At 45.7% G+C, this 16,084-nt stretch overlaps 1 protein-coding gene across 5 annotated transcripts in view; it reads right to left on the bottom strand.

Moving 5' to 3' along the window:
• DENND2B (DENN domain containing 2B) overlaps positions 1-16,084 on the bottom strand; it is a 314,001-nt gene that overhangs the window by 75,867 nt on the left and 222,050 nt on the right. For 4 of the 5 annotated variants that reach the window (XM_068260332.1, XM_068260333.1, XM_068260334.1 and 1 more), the window contains 2 exons: positions 10,479-10,621; positions 1,909-2,124 (listed from right to left, as the gene is read on the bottom strand). In XM_068260332.1, the coding sequence (XP_068116433.1) occupies positions 1,909-2,124; positions 10,479-10,621 (359 nt within the window). The remainder of the gene's footprint in view (positions 1-1,908; positions 2,125-10,478; positions 10,622-16,084) is intronic. The other variant, XM_068260335.1, reaches the window with a different exon arrangement.

Genomic DNA, 16,084 nt, shown 5'->3' with positions numbered 1-16,084 from the left:
GGTGGTTTTAGTGCACGGAGCTCACCGACGGGCACCGAAACCAGGCGCCCCATAGCAGCAATGTTATGCTGCCCGGGGCACGTAAGGCTAATTCGGGGCTCCAGCGGTTGCAGGTCAGACAGGGAGACACTGCCTATTGCCGTCTGAATCACAAGCAGGTGAGATTCGGACTACATGCTTCAGTTTACCCAGCATGCATCGGGTTCCTTATAGCGAGGGTTAACAAACTTTTTTTGCCAAGGACCATATTGACGTGAGAGTGCTAGGGGGCTGAACTATCCAAATCAAACACAATTTTTGCGGTTTGCTGTTAGGAACACTATGCCTGTGACATTTTCCATGGGAAATAGCCCATATACCATGAGGCACTGCAGCTATGGCCTACGGGCCACATGAAATTGACAACTGTAGCAAGCTTTGAGGGCCACCAGAAAAGGCTCATCGGGCCGTATTTGGCCTCTGGGCTGGACTTTGAACATGCCTGCCCTATAGCAATTCAGCTGCAGCTTCACAACAGCATGGGTGCTGCACTCAGAAACGTGGATCTGCTAGAAGTAGTTCTGCAGGAAGACTATTCCACATTATCACAGCCCCCACAGTGAAGAATGCCTTGATTCTGAAACAAGTACAGAACTCGAACTATAATAAACAGTAGTTTTTTACTAACTTCTATGGAGTCAAGGTAAAAGATGTTTTCCTTTTTGGAGCTAATTGGCCCTCCCCCCCTTTTCAGGGGTTTCATCTTTTTCTAGATCAGCTGCTGCAGGATTGTGTGCGTTTTTAAATAAACTGACTGAATTCATTGGACAAATGGGCAAGTCTGTATTATGAGTCAGGCTGCGGTTATATGAATTACGGATGCAGATAGCACAGTGGGAGCTGTACTCCTCCATCCTCCTCCACTCAGCATGGAAGAAACGGTACCTTCACTCGGCTTTGATCTCACTGCGTAATTGGCTGCAAATTAGTTCCAGTCCCCCAGAGAAATGGGGCCCTAAAGAGAGTCAGATGGGCAGAAGCAGGAATAGCAGAGGAATCTGCAATCATTGTAATTACCAGTCAGCGTTCCACATAAAACACTGGGTGTGAGGATGTATCACAAAGGTCACTTTCTAATAGGTGCAGGTGAGAAATATAAAGTCGGGAAAGGAGCACAGAGAGAACGCCATGTGTGGATAAAAGCATAGAAAGATGAAGAGAAGGGGAGAGGAGAGACTAAAGAGGAACTTAAACCCAGCATTGAACATCATCCCAATCAGTAGCCGATACCCCCTTTCCCATGAGAAATCTTTACCTTTTCTCTAATAGTTTAGGGGGCCTGTATGGCTGATATTGTGGCGAAACACTGTACCTATTCAGTAGGAGACCTTGGGCAAAACTCCCTAACACTGCTACTGCCTATAGAGTGCGCCCTAGTGGCTGCAGCTCTGGCGTAGTCCACAAGGAGAAAAGTGCAATATAAATGTTATTTGTCTTGTCTACTGGATCAGTCTAAAGAAGGTGGCAATGAAGGCTGCATGGTATTTTTTTCACCGTCAATATAGAGGTAAAGCCTTCACAGCCATCATCCAGCCCAGCGATTCTTACACTGACAGCCAGGGGCATAGCAATAGCAATAGCAGCTGCTATGGGGCCCTGAAGCAGAGGGGGGCAGGTGGTTCTTGATGCAATCACTATTAACTTTCTTGTGTTCCTCCACCCTCTATCAGTGCCAATGGACTATATACAATGTAGATTGCATGAGAATTCAAATTGCCAATTTACTCATATCCATAGGTTAGGAGCAGGTGGCATAGCTGAAGAGTGCCGATATCTGAGGGCCTCATGAAAGTCTTGCTATGGGGCCCCATAAAAGTCTTGCTATGGGGCCCCATAATCTCAGCTGCTGACAGCGCTCCTCTGACTCACCTTGGGGATCCTGCGGGCTCGGCGGGAGGTCAGTAGCCCGCTGGCAGTGCTCAAGCTGTCCTCGTTCAGGCTGGAGGGGGATGGGGGGATGGTGAGCTGGGCCAGCAGCAACATGTCATCGTGACTGTGTCTCTTCGGCAGGCGATTCGTGCGATGTCCCTTCCTCTCAGAGGAATTACCGACACGCAGGGAATGGCTGCCAGACTTCGGCGTTATCTAGAGTCAAAACAGGAGTTATTTTAAAACGGTCAGATACTGCATTCAATATAATAATGTCTTAAATGAAGAAAACATATGCAAGGTCCAGAAATAGCATCAATGCAACTCTGGGTGAAAGGGGGTTGGGGGAATTTCTGGTGGTACATGTGATTCTGGCACTGGTGGATTCAATACGAGTAACTGACAGTGAGAGTAGTGATTTCTTAGGATCTACTGGGAATCCCCCATGAGGAGTTGGACTAGTCAAAAACATGTCAGATCTCTTTGTTATGTTATGTTTATTGTAGTATCCGAGAAAGGAAGCAACTATCCCGACATGATATGTGAATACACTTGGATACGTTGCTTGATCAGGGCTGTCTATTTTCTTTTTGCTTTATTTTGCGGTTTCTGCAGAAAAGTCTAGCTTAGACTTGTAGCTGTCTGTTTACCATAGGAATATCCATCATCACACAGCACAGCAGTGGCTGGATAGTGTACTGGTTAAGGGCACCACCTTTGACATGGGAGACCAGAGTTTGAGCTGGCTAGGGTCAGTACCTATTCAGTAAGGAGTTCAAGGCAAGACTCCCTAACCCTGCAGGCTGGCCTCCTGAGCGTGCCCTTAGTGGCTGCAGCTCTTAAACGCTTTGAATCTGACAGGAGAAAAGCGCTATACAAATGTTCGGATTATTATCGCATTATAACTTGATATGTATCTTTTCTATGACTTCCATGTACCCTTTGTGATGTAAACTGTACTGCATTTATACAAGTTTTCTTATGCTTACTGTATGTTTCTATAAAACAATACAAATGTATTGAGAAAAAAAACATGTCAGATTTTTGCTACTTACTGTAAAAGTGGCAATACATCCGTAGTTCTGGCGGCTGATTGACCTTTTCATAATGATTATTGAACTGGATGAAAACCTTTGCTGCTAACAGCATGCCCAATCACTGATGCGACCAATTTAGGGCTGAAATTGGTTGCATGGATTGATCGGACATGCTGAAAATACTTGGGCTGACATGCACAATCGGATGCGTGGCGGTATGGGCAAGCGATAATCGCAAACTGCGAACGCTGCGGAAACCATTGATGTCCCTTTTTATGTACATGTACCCCCCCCCCCCCCCCCAATGCATTAATACTTTAAGACAAAAAAAAGACAAACACTTATATCACACTTTTCTCCTGGCGGACTTAAAGCGCCAGAGCTGCAGCCACTAGGACACGCTCTATAGGCAGTAGCAATGTTAGGGAGACTTGCCTAATGTCTCCTACTGAATAGGTGCTGGCTTACTGAACAGGCAGAGCCGAGATTTGAACCATGGTCTCCCATTTCAGAGGCAGTGCCCTTAACCATTACACTATCCAGCCATTACACTTTACCAGTATCCGCCGTTGCGTCCGCACTCCTATTCCGGATTTGTGTGAAGTCACATGAGCCCCACATGCAGTACGCTGGCAACCACATGGGGAACGAACGCGGAGAGAGTCTGGACACAGCGACAGGCACCGGTAAAGTATTTATGCATGGGTACCCGTGGGGTACGTCTACATGAGGGGGGATATCGGCCGGTGGCGGCGTCACAAGGTCGATTGCTGAAAGATTTTATGCTGAAGTCGATCAGGAATTGGCCTGCAGTTTATGGCAACCAACAGATCTCTCTCTGATCAGAGAGAGATCTGTTTATTGGTCAATCGGTCGCCAAAATTGCTGGATGTATGGGTAACCTTAAGTGACACCAACATAGGAAAATGTAATTTATGCTGCATTTAACTCTGGAACAAATATACATTTACAGGTACTTATCCGTTAGCCGGGCGCATCCGGCAGGTGGCGCTAATTACTATTCCCCCTCTAGGCCGACATGGATAGTAGGGAAAGATGTAACTCTGGTGGAGTTTTGTCGCCACCTAGAGGATGCGCCCGGCTAACGGATAAGTACCCATTTACATGTATGTGGTTACATGTATTTTTAATTTTATACCTTTTCCTGATAGGGGTCCTTTAATGATGTGTATCTGCAAAAGGGCGCAGGACTCAACATAATATACAAGATTATAGGAAAAATAACTCAGGAGGGGAAGGGAGATCCCTGGTAATGATTACACCAGGTGTGCTGAGCTGGGAACTCAGGAACTCAGAGATCTCACTAATAATGAGTGAAGAAAGAAATTAGTAGGTGGATTACCTCCTCAACTATCACCAAACTCTGACTGTTCTGGGTCCAAAGGAAGGAAAAGTGTCAAGTTGCAGGCGGTTGTGCAATAACAGCACAGGAGTATACTCCTGCTGAGTAGCTGCTGAGGGTTGCCCCCGGGGGTAGAGGCATGTGCAGAGGTGGTCTATGAGCTTCAATACAGTACATTCTTGTGTCCAGGCTCCGTTAAGTGACGGAAATCACCAAACCTCAGCTGAGGACAGCAGCGATGCAGCCAGCAGCACATCGTGTGACCACCTGGATGCAGAGAGACCTCATGCTCACTGCTGGCTCACACACTTCGGCCAGCATCATCCCACAACACAGAGCAGACAGGATGCAGCAGCCACACTTCACACAATAAAACACATATCTGGCCTGTAACATAGTGGACTGAGCTGGGCTTTAAATAAACTTACCTGGGTCATCAGAAAAAAAAATAGTTTCCATTCTCACAAATGATGAATCAGAATACCAGACTTTGATATATATAGAGATATATATATATATATATATATATATATATATATATATATATATATATATATACGTATATACATATACACACACACACACACACAGTGGCTTGCAAAAGTATTCGGCCCCCTTGAAGTTTTCCACATTTTGTCACATTACTGCCACAGACGTGAATCCATTTTATTGGAATTCCACATGAAAGACCAACACAAAGTGGTGTACACATGAGAAGTGGAACGAAAATCATACATCATTCCAAACATTTTTTACAAATCAATAACTGCAAAGTGGTGTGTGCGTAATTATTCAGCCCCCTTTGGTCTGATTGCAGTCAGTTGCCCACAGACATTGCCTGATGAGTGCTAATGACTAAATAGAGTGCACCTGTGTGTAATCTAATGTCAATACAAATACAGCTGCTCTATGGTGGCCTCAGAGGTTGTCTAAGAGAATATTGGGAGCAACAACACAATCGAGTCCAAAGAACACACCAGACAGGTCAGGGATAAAGTTATTGAGACATTTAAAGCAGGCTTGGGCTACAAAAAGATTTCCAAAGCCTTGAACATCCCACGGAGCACTGTTCAAGCGATCATTCAGAAATGGAAGGAGTATGGCACAACTGTAAACCTACCAAGACAAGGCCGTCCACCTAAACTCACAGGCCGAACAAGGAGAGCGCTGATCAGAAATGCAGTCAAGAGGCCCATGGTGACTCTGGATGTGCTGCAGAGATCTACAGCTCAGGTGGGGGAATCTGTCCATAGGACAACTATTAGTCATGCACTATACAAAGTTGGCCTTTATGGAAGAGTGGCAAGAAGAAAGCCGTTGTTAACAGAAAAGCATAAGAAGTCACATTTGCAATTTGCCACAAGCCATGTGGGGGACACAGCAACCATGTGGAAGAAGGTGCTCTGGTCAGATGAGACCAAAATGGAACTTTTTGGCCAAAATGCAAAACACTATGTGTGGCGGAAAACTAACACTGCACATCACTCTGAACACACCATCCCCACTGTCAAATATGGTGGTGGCAGCATCATGCTCTGGGGGTGCATCTCTTCAGCAGGGACAGGGAAGCTGGTCAGAGTTGATGGGAAGATGGATGGAGCCAAATGCAGGGCAATCTTGGAAGAAAACCTCTTGGAGTCTGCAAAAGACTGGAGACTTGGGCGGAGGTTCACCTTCTAGTAGGACAACGACCCTAAACATAAAGCCAGGGCAACGATGGAATGGTTTAAAACAAAACATATCTATGTGTTAGAATGGCCCAGTCAAAGTCCAGATCTAAATCCAATCGAGAATCTGTGGCAAGATCTGAAAACTGCTGTTCACAAACGCTGTCCATCTAAACTGACTGAGCTGGAGCTGTTTTGCAAAGAAGAATGGGCTAGGATTTCAGTCTCTAGATGTGCAAAGCTGGTAGAGACATACCCTAAAAGACTGGCAGCTGTAATTGCAGCAAAAGGTGGTTCTACAAAGTATTGACTCAGGGGGCTGAATAATTATGCACACCCCACTTTGCAGTTATTTAATTTGTAAAAAATGTTTGGTATCATGAATGATTTTGGTTCGACTTCACACGTGTACACCACTTTGTATTGGTCTTTCACGTGGAATTCACATAGAATTCCAATAAAATTGATTCATGTTTGTGGCAGTAATGTGACAAAATGTGGAAAACTTCAAGGGGGCCGAATACTTTTGCAAGCCACTGTGTGTGTATATATATATATATATATATATATATATATATATAGTTCCCAGTCAATGTCGGCATTAAATCTCTCAGGAATTGGCCTTGCAACACCACTAATTCCATCCACCTGTCCACCCCTCAAATGTAATTTATTTAAAAAAGTGCTAAATTTTTTCAATAATTATTTATAGATTATTTAGTCAGTGTTTGCACAGTGTAAAATCTTTCCTTTACCTTATTTAAATTCTGAAATGTATCACATGGCAACATTTTTACTGCTGGCAGGTGATCTCTGTGGAAGGAGACTTTTTTGGGAAGTTGGAAACAGCCGTTATTTCCCACAATGCAACAAGGCTCCCGCAGTGTGATGTCAGTGCCTAGGTGCTGACATCACATGTGGGAGGGGTTTCACCACAATATCAGCCACACAGAGTCCCCTGATGATCTATCTGAGAAGAGGTACAGATTTCTCACAGAAAAAGGGGTATCAGCTACGGATTGGCATGAAGTTCTTTCCTTGGTTACAGTTCCTCTTTAAGGGCTCTGCTCCATCTCTGACAATCTCGGCTCTTCCTGAAGCCAGCACGAATTCAACAAGGAATCCTTAGGCTAGACTCCCTAACACTGCTACTGCGTACTGAGCGCCCCCTAGTGGCTGCAGCTCAAGTGCTTTGAGTCCGTCAGAAGAAAAGCGCAATATAAATGTTATTTGTTTTGTCTCTAACTAGTGTCTAGTGTGATTGTAATTGCAGTACCTGCATCTGGAGGGTAGCATGTGTCATATCAGATTACAGTAAAGTTTGCGGGGAGGTATGTGAAGGAGTGAGTGTGTGATTGCAATATCCGCATCTGCAGCTAGAGGGCCGCTTGTGTCGTATCAGAACACAGTGAGGGCTGCAGAGAGAGGCATGCGAGCTGTGCGATTGCAGTTTCAGCTCCTGCTGCTAGAGGGCGGCCTGTGTTATTTCATAAATCACTAGGCTGCTGAAAGTTTAGTAAACAACAGATTGTGCTATTACATCACATGCAGCTTCCAAAGCAAGAACTTAGGGTATCTGTACCAAATACAGGATAATGCATATGACTGCATGGACACAACAAATAATTCCCCATCTTCTCAGAAGCCCTAGCTGTTGTCCAATATGACTCATGTGAAGGCTGCAAACCTTTGCCACCTTACAGCAATTCTGAAGAAACATACAGCAGGCTTGCAGCTCATTTATGTTCTTAGATGATATCTGGCCCAGGTGAGCCTTATGTATGTCAGGGATGAGGTGCCCAAAACAATAAATCTAGTAAAGATATAAAAAAGGAATGTAGGATGGTAACACTCACCTTCCGAGGGAAGATCATAGGAACTTTTAAAAGATTTATTAGCTCTAAACAACACCTTTCAAAGGTCACAGCCCTCTTCATTGAGATCAAGCGCACGACTTAAGGCCCGTACTCACGGGCTGCAAAACTCGCCTGTCGCCAGCACACGTGAGCGTGTGGGCGACAGGCCGGCGACAGCTTCTCGCCAGGTCCCTCCGCGTACACATGCGGAAGAGGGACCAGCGGCAAGGCGGAAGCTGTCGCTGACGTTCCTCCTCCCCCCGCCGGAAGCTCACCGGAAGGTCTGTGAACCTCAATGGAGGTTGCTGTCGCTAGTCCGCGTACTCACGCGGACTAGCGACAGTTGCGGCGGGGGGGCAGCGGCGACTGTCGCCATGCGATTGAAAGTTTCAATCGCATGGCGACATAGCGACGGGCGACAGTTCGGGGGCGCGCGCGCGTGCGACGGCCCATACTCACGGGCGACCTGTCGCCGCAACACGCGCGCGCCGCGTGTTGAGGCGACAAAAGTCCCTCGTGAGTATGGGCCATTACACTCCTTGTTATATTTATAACTGCTTTATTGTTTTGGGTGTCTCCCACTCCTCCGCTTACATAGAATCACCCAGCTTACATCAGTGTGTATCGCAGCAGCTTTGCTATAAAACACACCCCTTTATTGTCTTTGGGAGTCCAACCACCAACACATCCAGGACATCCAAGTGGAGGCGGGCTCACCAATCTCCTCCACCTGCCATAGCTGCCTTTCATAGTGTACAGGAAAGAGTGACTATTCATAACCACATTATTGTTTCTTTAAAATTTACACCATTAGTGACACCTCTCATCTTATTTGTTTTCTTTTCAAGGTTTCTCCAGACTTAGGCCTAGTCCATACTAGGTCCGGAAACGTATCCGTGGCTCAATTTTTCAGCCCTGATGAAAAACGGAGTCCCGGATACTAATGTTAAAAATAGCAGCCGTCCTCACCCAAGAAAAAAACGGATCCGTCTGCGTTTGCAGGGACCCGTTTTCAAAACCTGAACGGAAGGTCCGTATTTGCTGCATTTTTACGGACCACGGATACACGGATGGGTAGTGAAAAGCAATGGGAAAACGCAACTCCATCTCCACAGGCAAAATAGCACCCGAAACGGATGAAAAAACGGATAGCCTGAACTTCCTTCTCCTCCCAAAAACTCCTCCCACTACCTTCCTAATGGCCAAATTCCCATAGAGACGTTTTCTGTCCGTTTTTTGGGTTAAAAAACTGAACGGAAACTGATGCAAAACTGATGCACTTTTTTTTTAAAACGGATCAGTTTACGGTCTGGTGGTACTTCCCCTGGTCCCGGACTGCAGCGTCCGTCCTGCAACCGTGCCTAGTGTGGACCTGACAACTGTAACCTCCTAAAACAAAAAAGTTAAATACTCAACAAAGAGGCGGGAAGACTGTAGATATCTAATGCTGGGCATACATGGCTCAGTTTTGCCGCTCGATTCTCCCGCCCGATTGATTCCCGCTCGATTCCGCTGGCGAATATCTAATCTTCCGCTCGTTTTTCTTATCTTTTTCCATTGTCCTCAATGTGGAATCGAGCGCGGAAACGATTGGGCGGGAGATCGGACATGTCAGAAATTATCTATCGAGCCATCTAAATGGCTCAGGATCTTGCCGTGTATTCCCAGCATTAGAGCAGGGGTGTCAAACTTAATAACGTAAAGGGTCCAAATCTAAAATAAAGTCTAAGTTGTGGGCCAAATTGTTTATTAAGATGTAACATTTATTGAACAGTCTCAAACTATAACTACTACAAGTGGCGTAACTATAGTGACTGTAAGGGGTCTGCTCCTCCCCCTTCTGCAGAGTAGTGCAGTGGAGAAGTTTAATATTTACCTTTTCCAGGGCTGCTTTGGCAGAAAAGCATTGAGATGAAATGTGGCCCAAGGCAAGATGCTAGCCACACGAGGGGGTTTGGGATGCCAAGAAGGGCCCCGGGGGTCATTTTGCTGAGTGGTCCTGTGGGTTGTTACTGCACCCCTCCTCAAACTGACAATGTTTCAACCACAAACATAGTCACTGGTGTGCTCCTCTGGTTGGGGAGGCAGTGTGCCGTTGTTTTTTTTACTGCTTACAATGATGCACATTTGAAGCTCTGAAGGGCCACATAAAATGGCAAGAAGGGCCGCACACCTGTGCCTTAGAGCCTTTCTCTTTGGGTCCCTTCTTCCACCAATTGGCCCCCATTTAAATCTCCTGCCAGCTGTGACTTTAGGTTTCACGCTTGCAGGTATGCAGCACGTGTATTTGGAACCTGAGTACTTCTGTGGCCTTCCTCAGAGACCCTAAGACCTCTTCAACATTAAAGTCGGAGGCTGGAATGGGGAGCCCAGTAGTGGAACAAGGGGACGCAGAGAGAAAAGGTAAGGCTCTAAGGGATCCAGAGCTTCCTACCACCTAGGTGAGTATCTTTTTCTTTGGGGGTGGTTACAGATGTCCTTTAAATTAGTTTTAGTATGTTAGGCCTGTTACGTCACTGACTTAAAACCAGCTACTAAAAAGTGTTACAAAGACGAGGTCTATCTGACATCCTGGCAGCAAAGAGCGCCAGCCTTCTGTCTGTGCGTGAAGAGAGTAAGGGGGGGGGGGGGGGGGGGCGTCACCCACCTGTGGAGGAGTGGTGTACTTCCTGTCCGGCGTCCTCCACATCCTGTTCGAGGGATCTGCGAGGCCGTCAGGTGACAGCTGGGACTTGCGCGGCCGCCCCTTCAGGTCCACATCCTCGTAGGGGTTCTCCTTCGGAGATTCTCCTTTGGTTGCAGAAGGAATAAGGAAAAACAGACGGCTTTAGAAAAAATAAAATCATGCGAAGGGAATGAGCGCTCGGCAGAGAAAACTCGGAAGATTCCTGAGTGAGTCATTCCCCATCTGCAGCTGGAGTCTGGCACAGTCCGCGGACCGGCGGCCCCTCTCCTTTCTTTTTTTTTCCCCTTTCTATTTTTTTTATCCCTAAACGCACACAAAAGAGCGCTCACGAGATTCAGGCTGAGATCTTCCAGCTGGCGACGGGGAACACGACTGGCTGTTCCCATGCACCGCCATCTACCTAGTGATGGATGAGGTTTTATGTTTAAAGCAAACCTGAACTGAGAGGGATATGGAGACTGACATTTATTTCCTTTAAACAACGCACATGTAACACCTGACGAAGGACCTCGATGGCTTGCAACATGTAGTGTAAATGTTCTGTCACATTATAATATAGGCTTTAATAAACAAAGCCAAGGGTGTGACGCCTCTTTACCTCTTCTAAACAATGCACATTGGCCTCAATTCACTAAGCTTATCTCCTGTCTTTATTAACTCTTCTAGAGTTGTTACCATGGTGATAAGGCATGTAGTAGTATTCAGGAAACATTTTACCTCAGGCAAACCTAAAGTTACCTCTTCTGTCTTTAAGTTACCTCTTTAATCCTTAAAATAACTCCAGAGTTAAAGACAGGCTGTTCATTAACTGCATGTGAAAATAACTACAGAGGAGGTAAATTAACTACAGAAGAGGTAACTTAAGGAATGAAGAGATAAGATAACTCTCTTACTGGGTGGAGGTAAGTTTTCTCTTGCCTTATCTCCAGCATGATCTTAAGGCTAGTACACACTAGCAATTTTGATTGACCAATGATTGCTCAATTTTACCACCTCCATGTAGTATGACCATTTACCTATATAATCTGCATAGAATTGAAAATCTGTTTGGCCCTCATACTACATGGAGGTGGTAAAATTGAGCAATCATTGGTCAATCAAAATTGCTAGTGTGTACTAGCCTTTAGTGAATTGAGGCCATTGCCTGGCTGTCCTGCTGATCCTCTGCCTCTAATATGTTCATAGACACTGAACAAGCATGCAGATTAGTGTTACTGACTGAAGTCTGAATTGATTAGCCACATGCTGGTTTCAGGTGTGTGATCAAACACTACTGATGCATGAAAGATCAGCAGGATAGCCAGGCAATGTGCATTGTATTAAAGATAATAGGGTACTTATCCGTTAGCCGGGCGCATCCGGCAGGTGGCGCTGTTGTAGCGAATTTCGATGCGCTGGGTTGTATCTAATTCCATTCATACTTCAACGTAGTACTGTGTGAATGGAAGCGCCGCAGGTGGCGCTAATTACATTGATACGTTGATAACAATACAGTGTTAATGGCAAGGAATACATTGTATTTGAAGTGGCTGGCACTTTTACATGGAATTCAAATGAAGGCGGCGGCAATGTAACAGATGAAGCCGCCGCCTTCATCTGTTCTTCTTCTTCTTCTCCCCCTTTGCCCTCCTCTCGCTTCTATAATGCTGGCAGCCTGCGGGGACATGCCTCTCCCCCCAGAGTCGTTGGTCGCGGCAGGGAATCCTGCTTGTTTCCTTGCGACGAACGACTGTGGGGGGGGGACAGGCGTGCCCCCCCCCCCCCCCAGCTGGCAGGGTTGTATAGTTGAGAGAGGGCAAAGGGGGGGAAGAAGAACAGAGGAAGGCGGCGGCTTCATCTGTTACATTGCCGCCGCCTTCATTTGAATTCCATTAAGTGCCAGTGCCGGCCACTTCAAATACAATGTATTCCTTGCCATTAACACTGTATTGTTATCAACGTATCAATGTAATTAGCGCCACCTGCAGCGCTTCCATTCACACAGTGCTACATTAACTAAGTATGAATGGAATTAGATACAACCCAGCGCATTGAAATTCGATACAACAGCGCCACCTGCCGGATGCGCCCGGCTAACGGATAAGTACCGAAAATAGATATAGCAGCCTCCATATCCCTCTCACTTCAGGTGTCTTTTAAAGCCCCACTCCGGTCACAAACATTCTCCCTAGTCTAGTGCAGCAGTCAGTGGCAAAGCTTGGTTTTATTTGTGTAGGACCTCCTTGATCAGCTGCTGTTACATCAATCACCATCAAACACCTGCTGAGGAGCCCCTGACCTTTAGAAGTGCAGGCTGTAATCATATCAGGCAGCCCCTAACTCCCTACATACATACAGACTCACGCAGGAGTGCTCCCACACCAGCATCCTGTAGGAATAACAAGCTGCACAGAGCAGAATAGATTGCTGATTGTTTTCCACACCTGCTCAAACTGAGTGACTGCCAGGAAGCTCTGGTTCTGTTCTAGCGCATAGTAGCTGAGCATTTAAATTAAAAAATACAAAGGTAAGCAATTTGAAATAATATGTGGCATAAATTATGACCATATGTAAAGCTGATCATTGTGACAATCTTAGGAGAAAATATAACAGGTGTCCCTCTATGTCCCTCAGTAACTTAGCATGCCAGATCACTAAACAACTGACACAGTGGCATAGCTAGGGATCATGGGGCCCCATAGCAAAACTTTCATGGGGCCCTCAGATGTAGGCACTCGTAAAGAATGCTACCTGCCCCTACTCTATTGATATGAGATAATTGGGCAATTTCCATTGTCATGCAATCAGCACTGCACATAGTTCATGGGCAGTGGGACAAAATCAGAGGGTGGAGAAACACAAGAAAGTGTAATGGTGAATACATTAAGTACCCACTGGCCCCCTATGCTGCAGGGCCCCATAGCAGCTGCTATGGCTATTGCTATGCTCCTGAACTGACAGGAATAAACACTATTATTAAAGCTGACCAAAACTCAAAACTTCCTCTCTGCGCTAAAAGATAAGCAACAGCATAATAACCCATTTTAGGGCTCAGACCCACTAGAGCATTTTTGTCAGCGTTCAGGAAGTGATTCAAAACGCTAGCAATTTCCCTAAACTCTCAGCTACTGTTAATGGAAGGGTCAAATTCCACTGGAGCGATTGCGATTACCAAAATCGCAAACGCAGGTCATGCAGCATTTTTAGCGTTAGCGTTACTGCAACATAAAGTATATAAACGTGGGCGTAATCTCGTGTCAAAACATACACAGAGCGATTTTGCTAGCGTTTTTACATTACATTACTGTAAAAAATTTTAAATTAATTGAAAGGACCAATCAGAATTAAAACCGCTAATTTACACAATCGCTGGCAAAAAGCTGACACTTTTTAAAAACGCTACCAAAATCTCCAGCAATCGCTCATGAAATCACTTACAAACCGCTCATTAAAAACGGTAGCGATTGCGATTAGCGATAGCGTTTTGTAGTGGGTTCTAGGCTTTACACTTAATGCGTTGAATTGCATTGCGTTGGGTCCCATTTGCCAGATGGGACACAACGCTATGCAACTCAACGCAGCAAATTAAGTGTAAAAGGGCGCCCAAAGGAAAACATTTCTTTGTTATAACTTATAGAACTCCTATAATACACCTGCAGTGTTTACTTCCTGGACAGTCCTGGGAGCAGAGAATAGGTGGCCATACACTCGTTAGATTAGCAGCAGATAGAACATCAGATAGATTTCTGATCTATCTGATGTGTTTAGGAACATTTTTTACTAGGAACAGATTTCCAGTAGATTTCAGTATGAAATCTATTGAAAATCGATCTGATGGCATTTTTTTTTTGCCATCAGATTTCCATTAGGTCCAATGCAAAATGATAAGCAGTCTCAACAGATCGACCTAGATTTTCCAGCATGTCAGATCGATTAAAATCTATCGAAATCGACCACAAATCGATCGATCGGTCAATTGATTTGCGATCGATCGATTGGCCCCTAATCGGCTCAATGTATGGGCGCCTAAAGGGTTAACCTTCAGTGTTTACATATTAGCAGAGAGACTCAGCATACCTTGGCACAGCTGACAGCCCTGATTTACACTTGCTAAATACTTGCTGATGAGGCGTAATTAGACAGACTGCTCACTCTAAACACACACCCAGTGAATTTCTCAGCAACTATATGTTTTTCTTGTCTGTTGTGCAAGAGTATAAGAAATTCAGGTTCGGCTAGCACATCAATATCCATATTCCAGGATGTTTATTCCTTATTTTATGCACAACATGACAATTGTTTCGGGGGCCATGGAGGGTCCCCTTCATCAGATAAGTGCCAGACATATGTCTGCACTTATCTGATGAATGGGACCCTTTGGGCCCCGAAACAATTGTCATGAATTTCTTATGTTGGACTGATGTGGCTTTTGCATCTAGGCTAAGCACCCAACTACCCACGGTAACGTGTGCTTCTCCAAAACTCGATATTGCACTGTGCAAGAGTATAGGTCAGCTTAAAGAGACTCCAAGCACCTCTCATGGGCATGCCTTTAAGCCAGACGACTTCCAACAAAGTCGTGCTATGAAAAGCAAAAAGGTAGACCGCTACACTTACGTGTGTACACAGATGGGAGCAGGGAGATCAATGCCAAAAGTCCATAAATATCCAAGGAAGTCCCGCTACACCAAGAGGTAGGGTGAAGTAGAAAAAATACTTTATTGTAAATCCATCTTAATCCATTACCAGTGTACAAGTAAAAAGCTCACGCGTATCGGAGCAATGTGTGGCTCCTTAATCAAAGTCGTGCTATGACCCCTCTGGAGGAGCCATTTGCAATGGCCATGTGTAACGAATGTGGAACTTTCCGTGTGATCAGCGCACAACGCGTGCGCTGATACGGCGGAAATCCTCCACAAGCGTATATTTGCAGGCACCCAGCAAAAGGTGCTACGCACCCGTAGAGGGAAAATTCCGGTCGGCAGATGGCGCTGGGGAGTGCAGAGGAACCAATCCTCTGTACCTCCACAAATGCCAGACAGGAATTGTACGAAACGCAGAACGCAATCGCAAGAGAGGCGATTGCGAATGAGAATGAGCAAAGGGACAGGTTGTATGTGTGTGCGCCAATCCAGTCGCCACCCCGCGACCGCACACACACAACAGCAGATATGAAATAGGAACGCGATCGCGAGAGGTGCGATCGCCAGATGAGACACAAGGCAGATCAGGACAGAATACGAGGTTAGCAAAGGCACAGCAAATAATACAATGAGGAGATACGGAAAATAACAAACGCTAGCTAACCGCGAACACTGAACTCATTCGCAACAGTGCACGCGGTTATGCACGGTCTCCACGTGATAAGCACAATAGAGACAAGCACGCCTAACTAACCATTAACAGACAAACATGAAACAGAGGACGCGAGCGCTTGCTTAACGGTTACCTCACCGAGCCTCCAGCAAGCGTAGCAGACAGACACACGAAAACAGGGACAAGCGAGAGATAGGATTCACAGCACTAGAGAAAAGTGGCTAGTGCGATCCAAGTACAGAGTAGCAGAACAGAAGGATCCCCAGCGCTAG

This window comes from Hyperolius riggenbachi, chromosome 11, assembly GCF_040937935.1.
Source record: "Hyperolius riggenbachi isolate aHypRig1 chromosome 11, aHypRig1.pri, whole genome shotgun sequence".
Taxonomy (NCBI): domain Eukaryota; kingdom Metazoa; phylum Chordata; class Amphibia; order Anura; family Hyperoliidae; genus Hyperolius; species Hyperolius riggenbachi.
The sequence above is the reverse complement of the archived record's forward strand: the minus strand, read 5'-3'. Positions and strand labels throughout refer to the sequence as shown.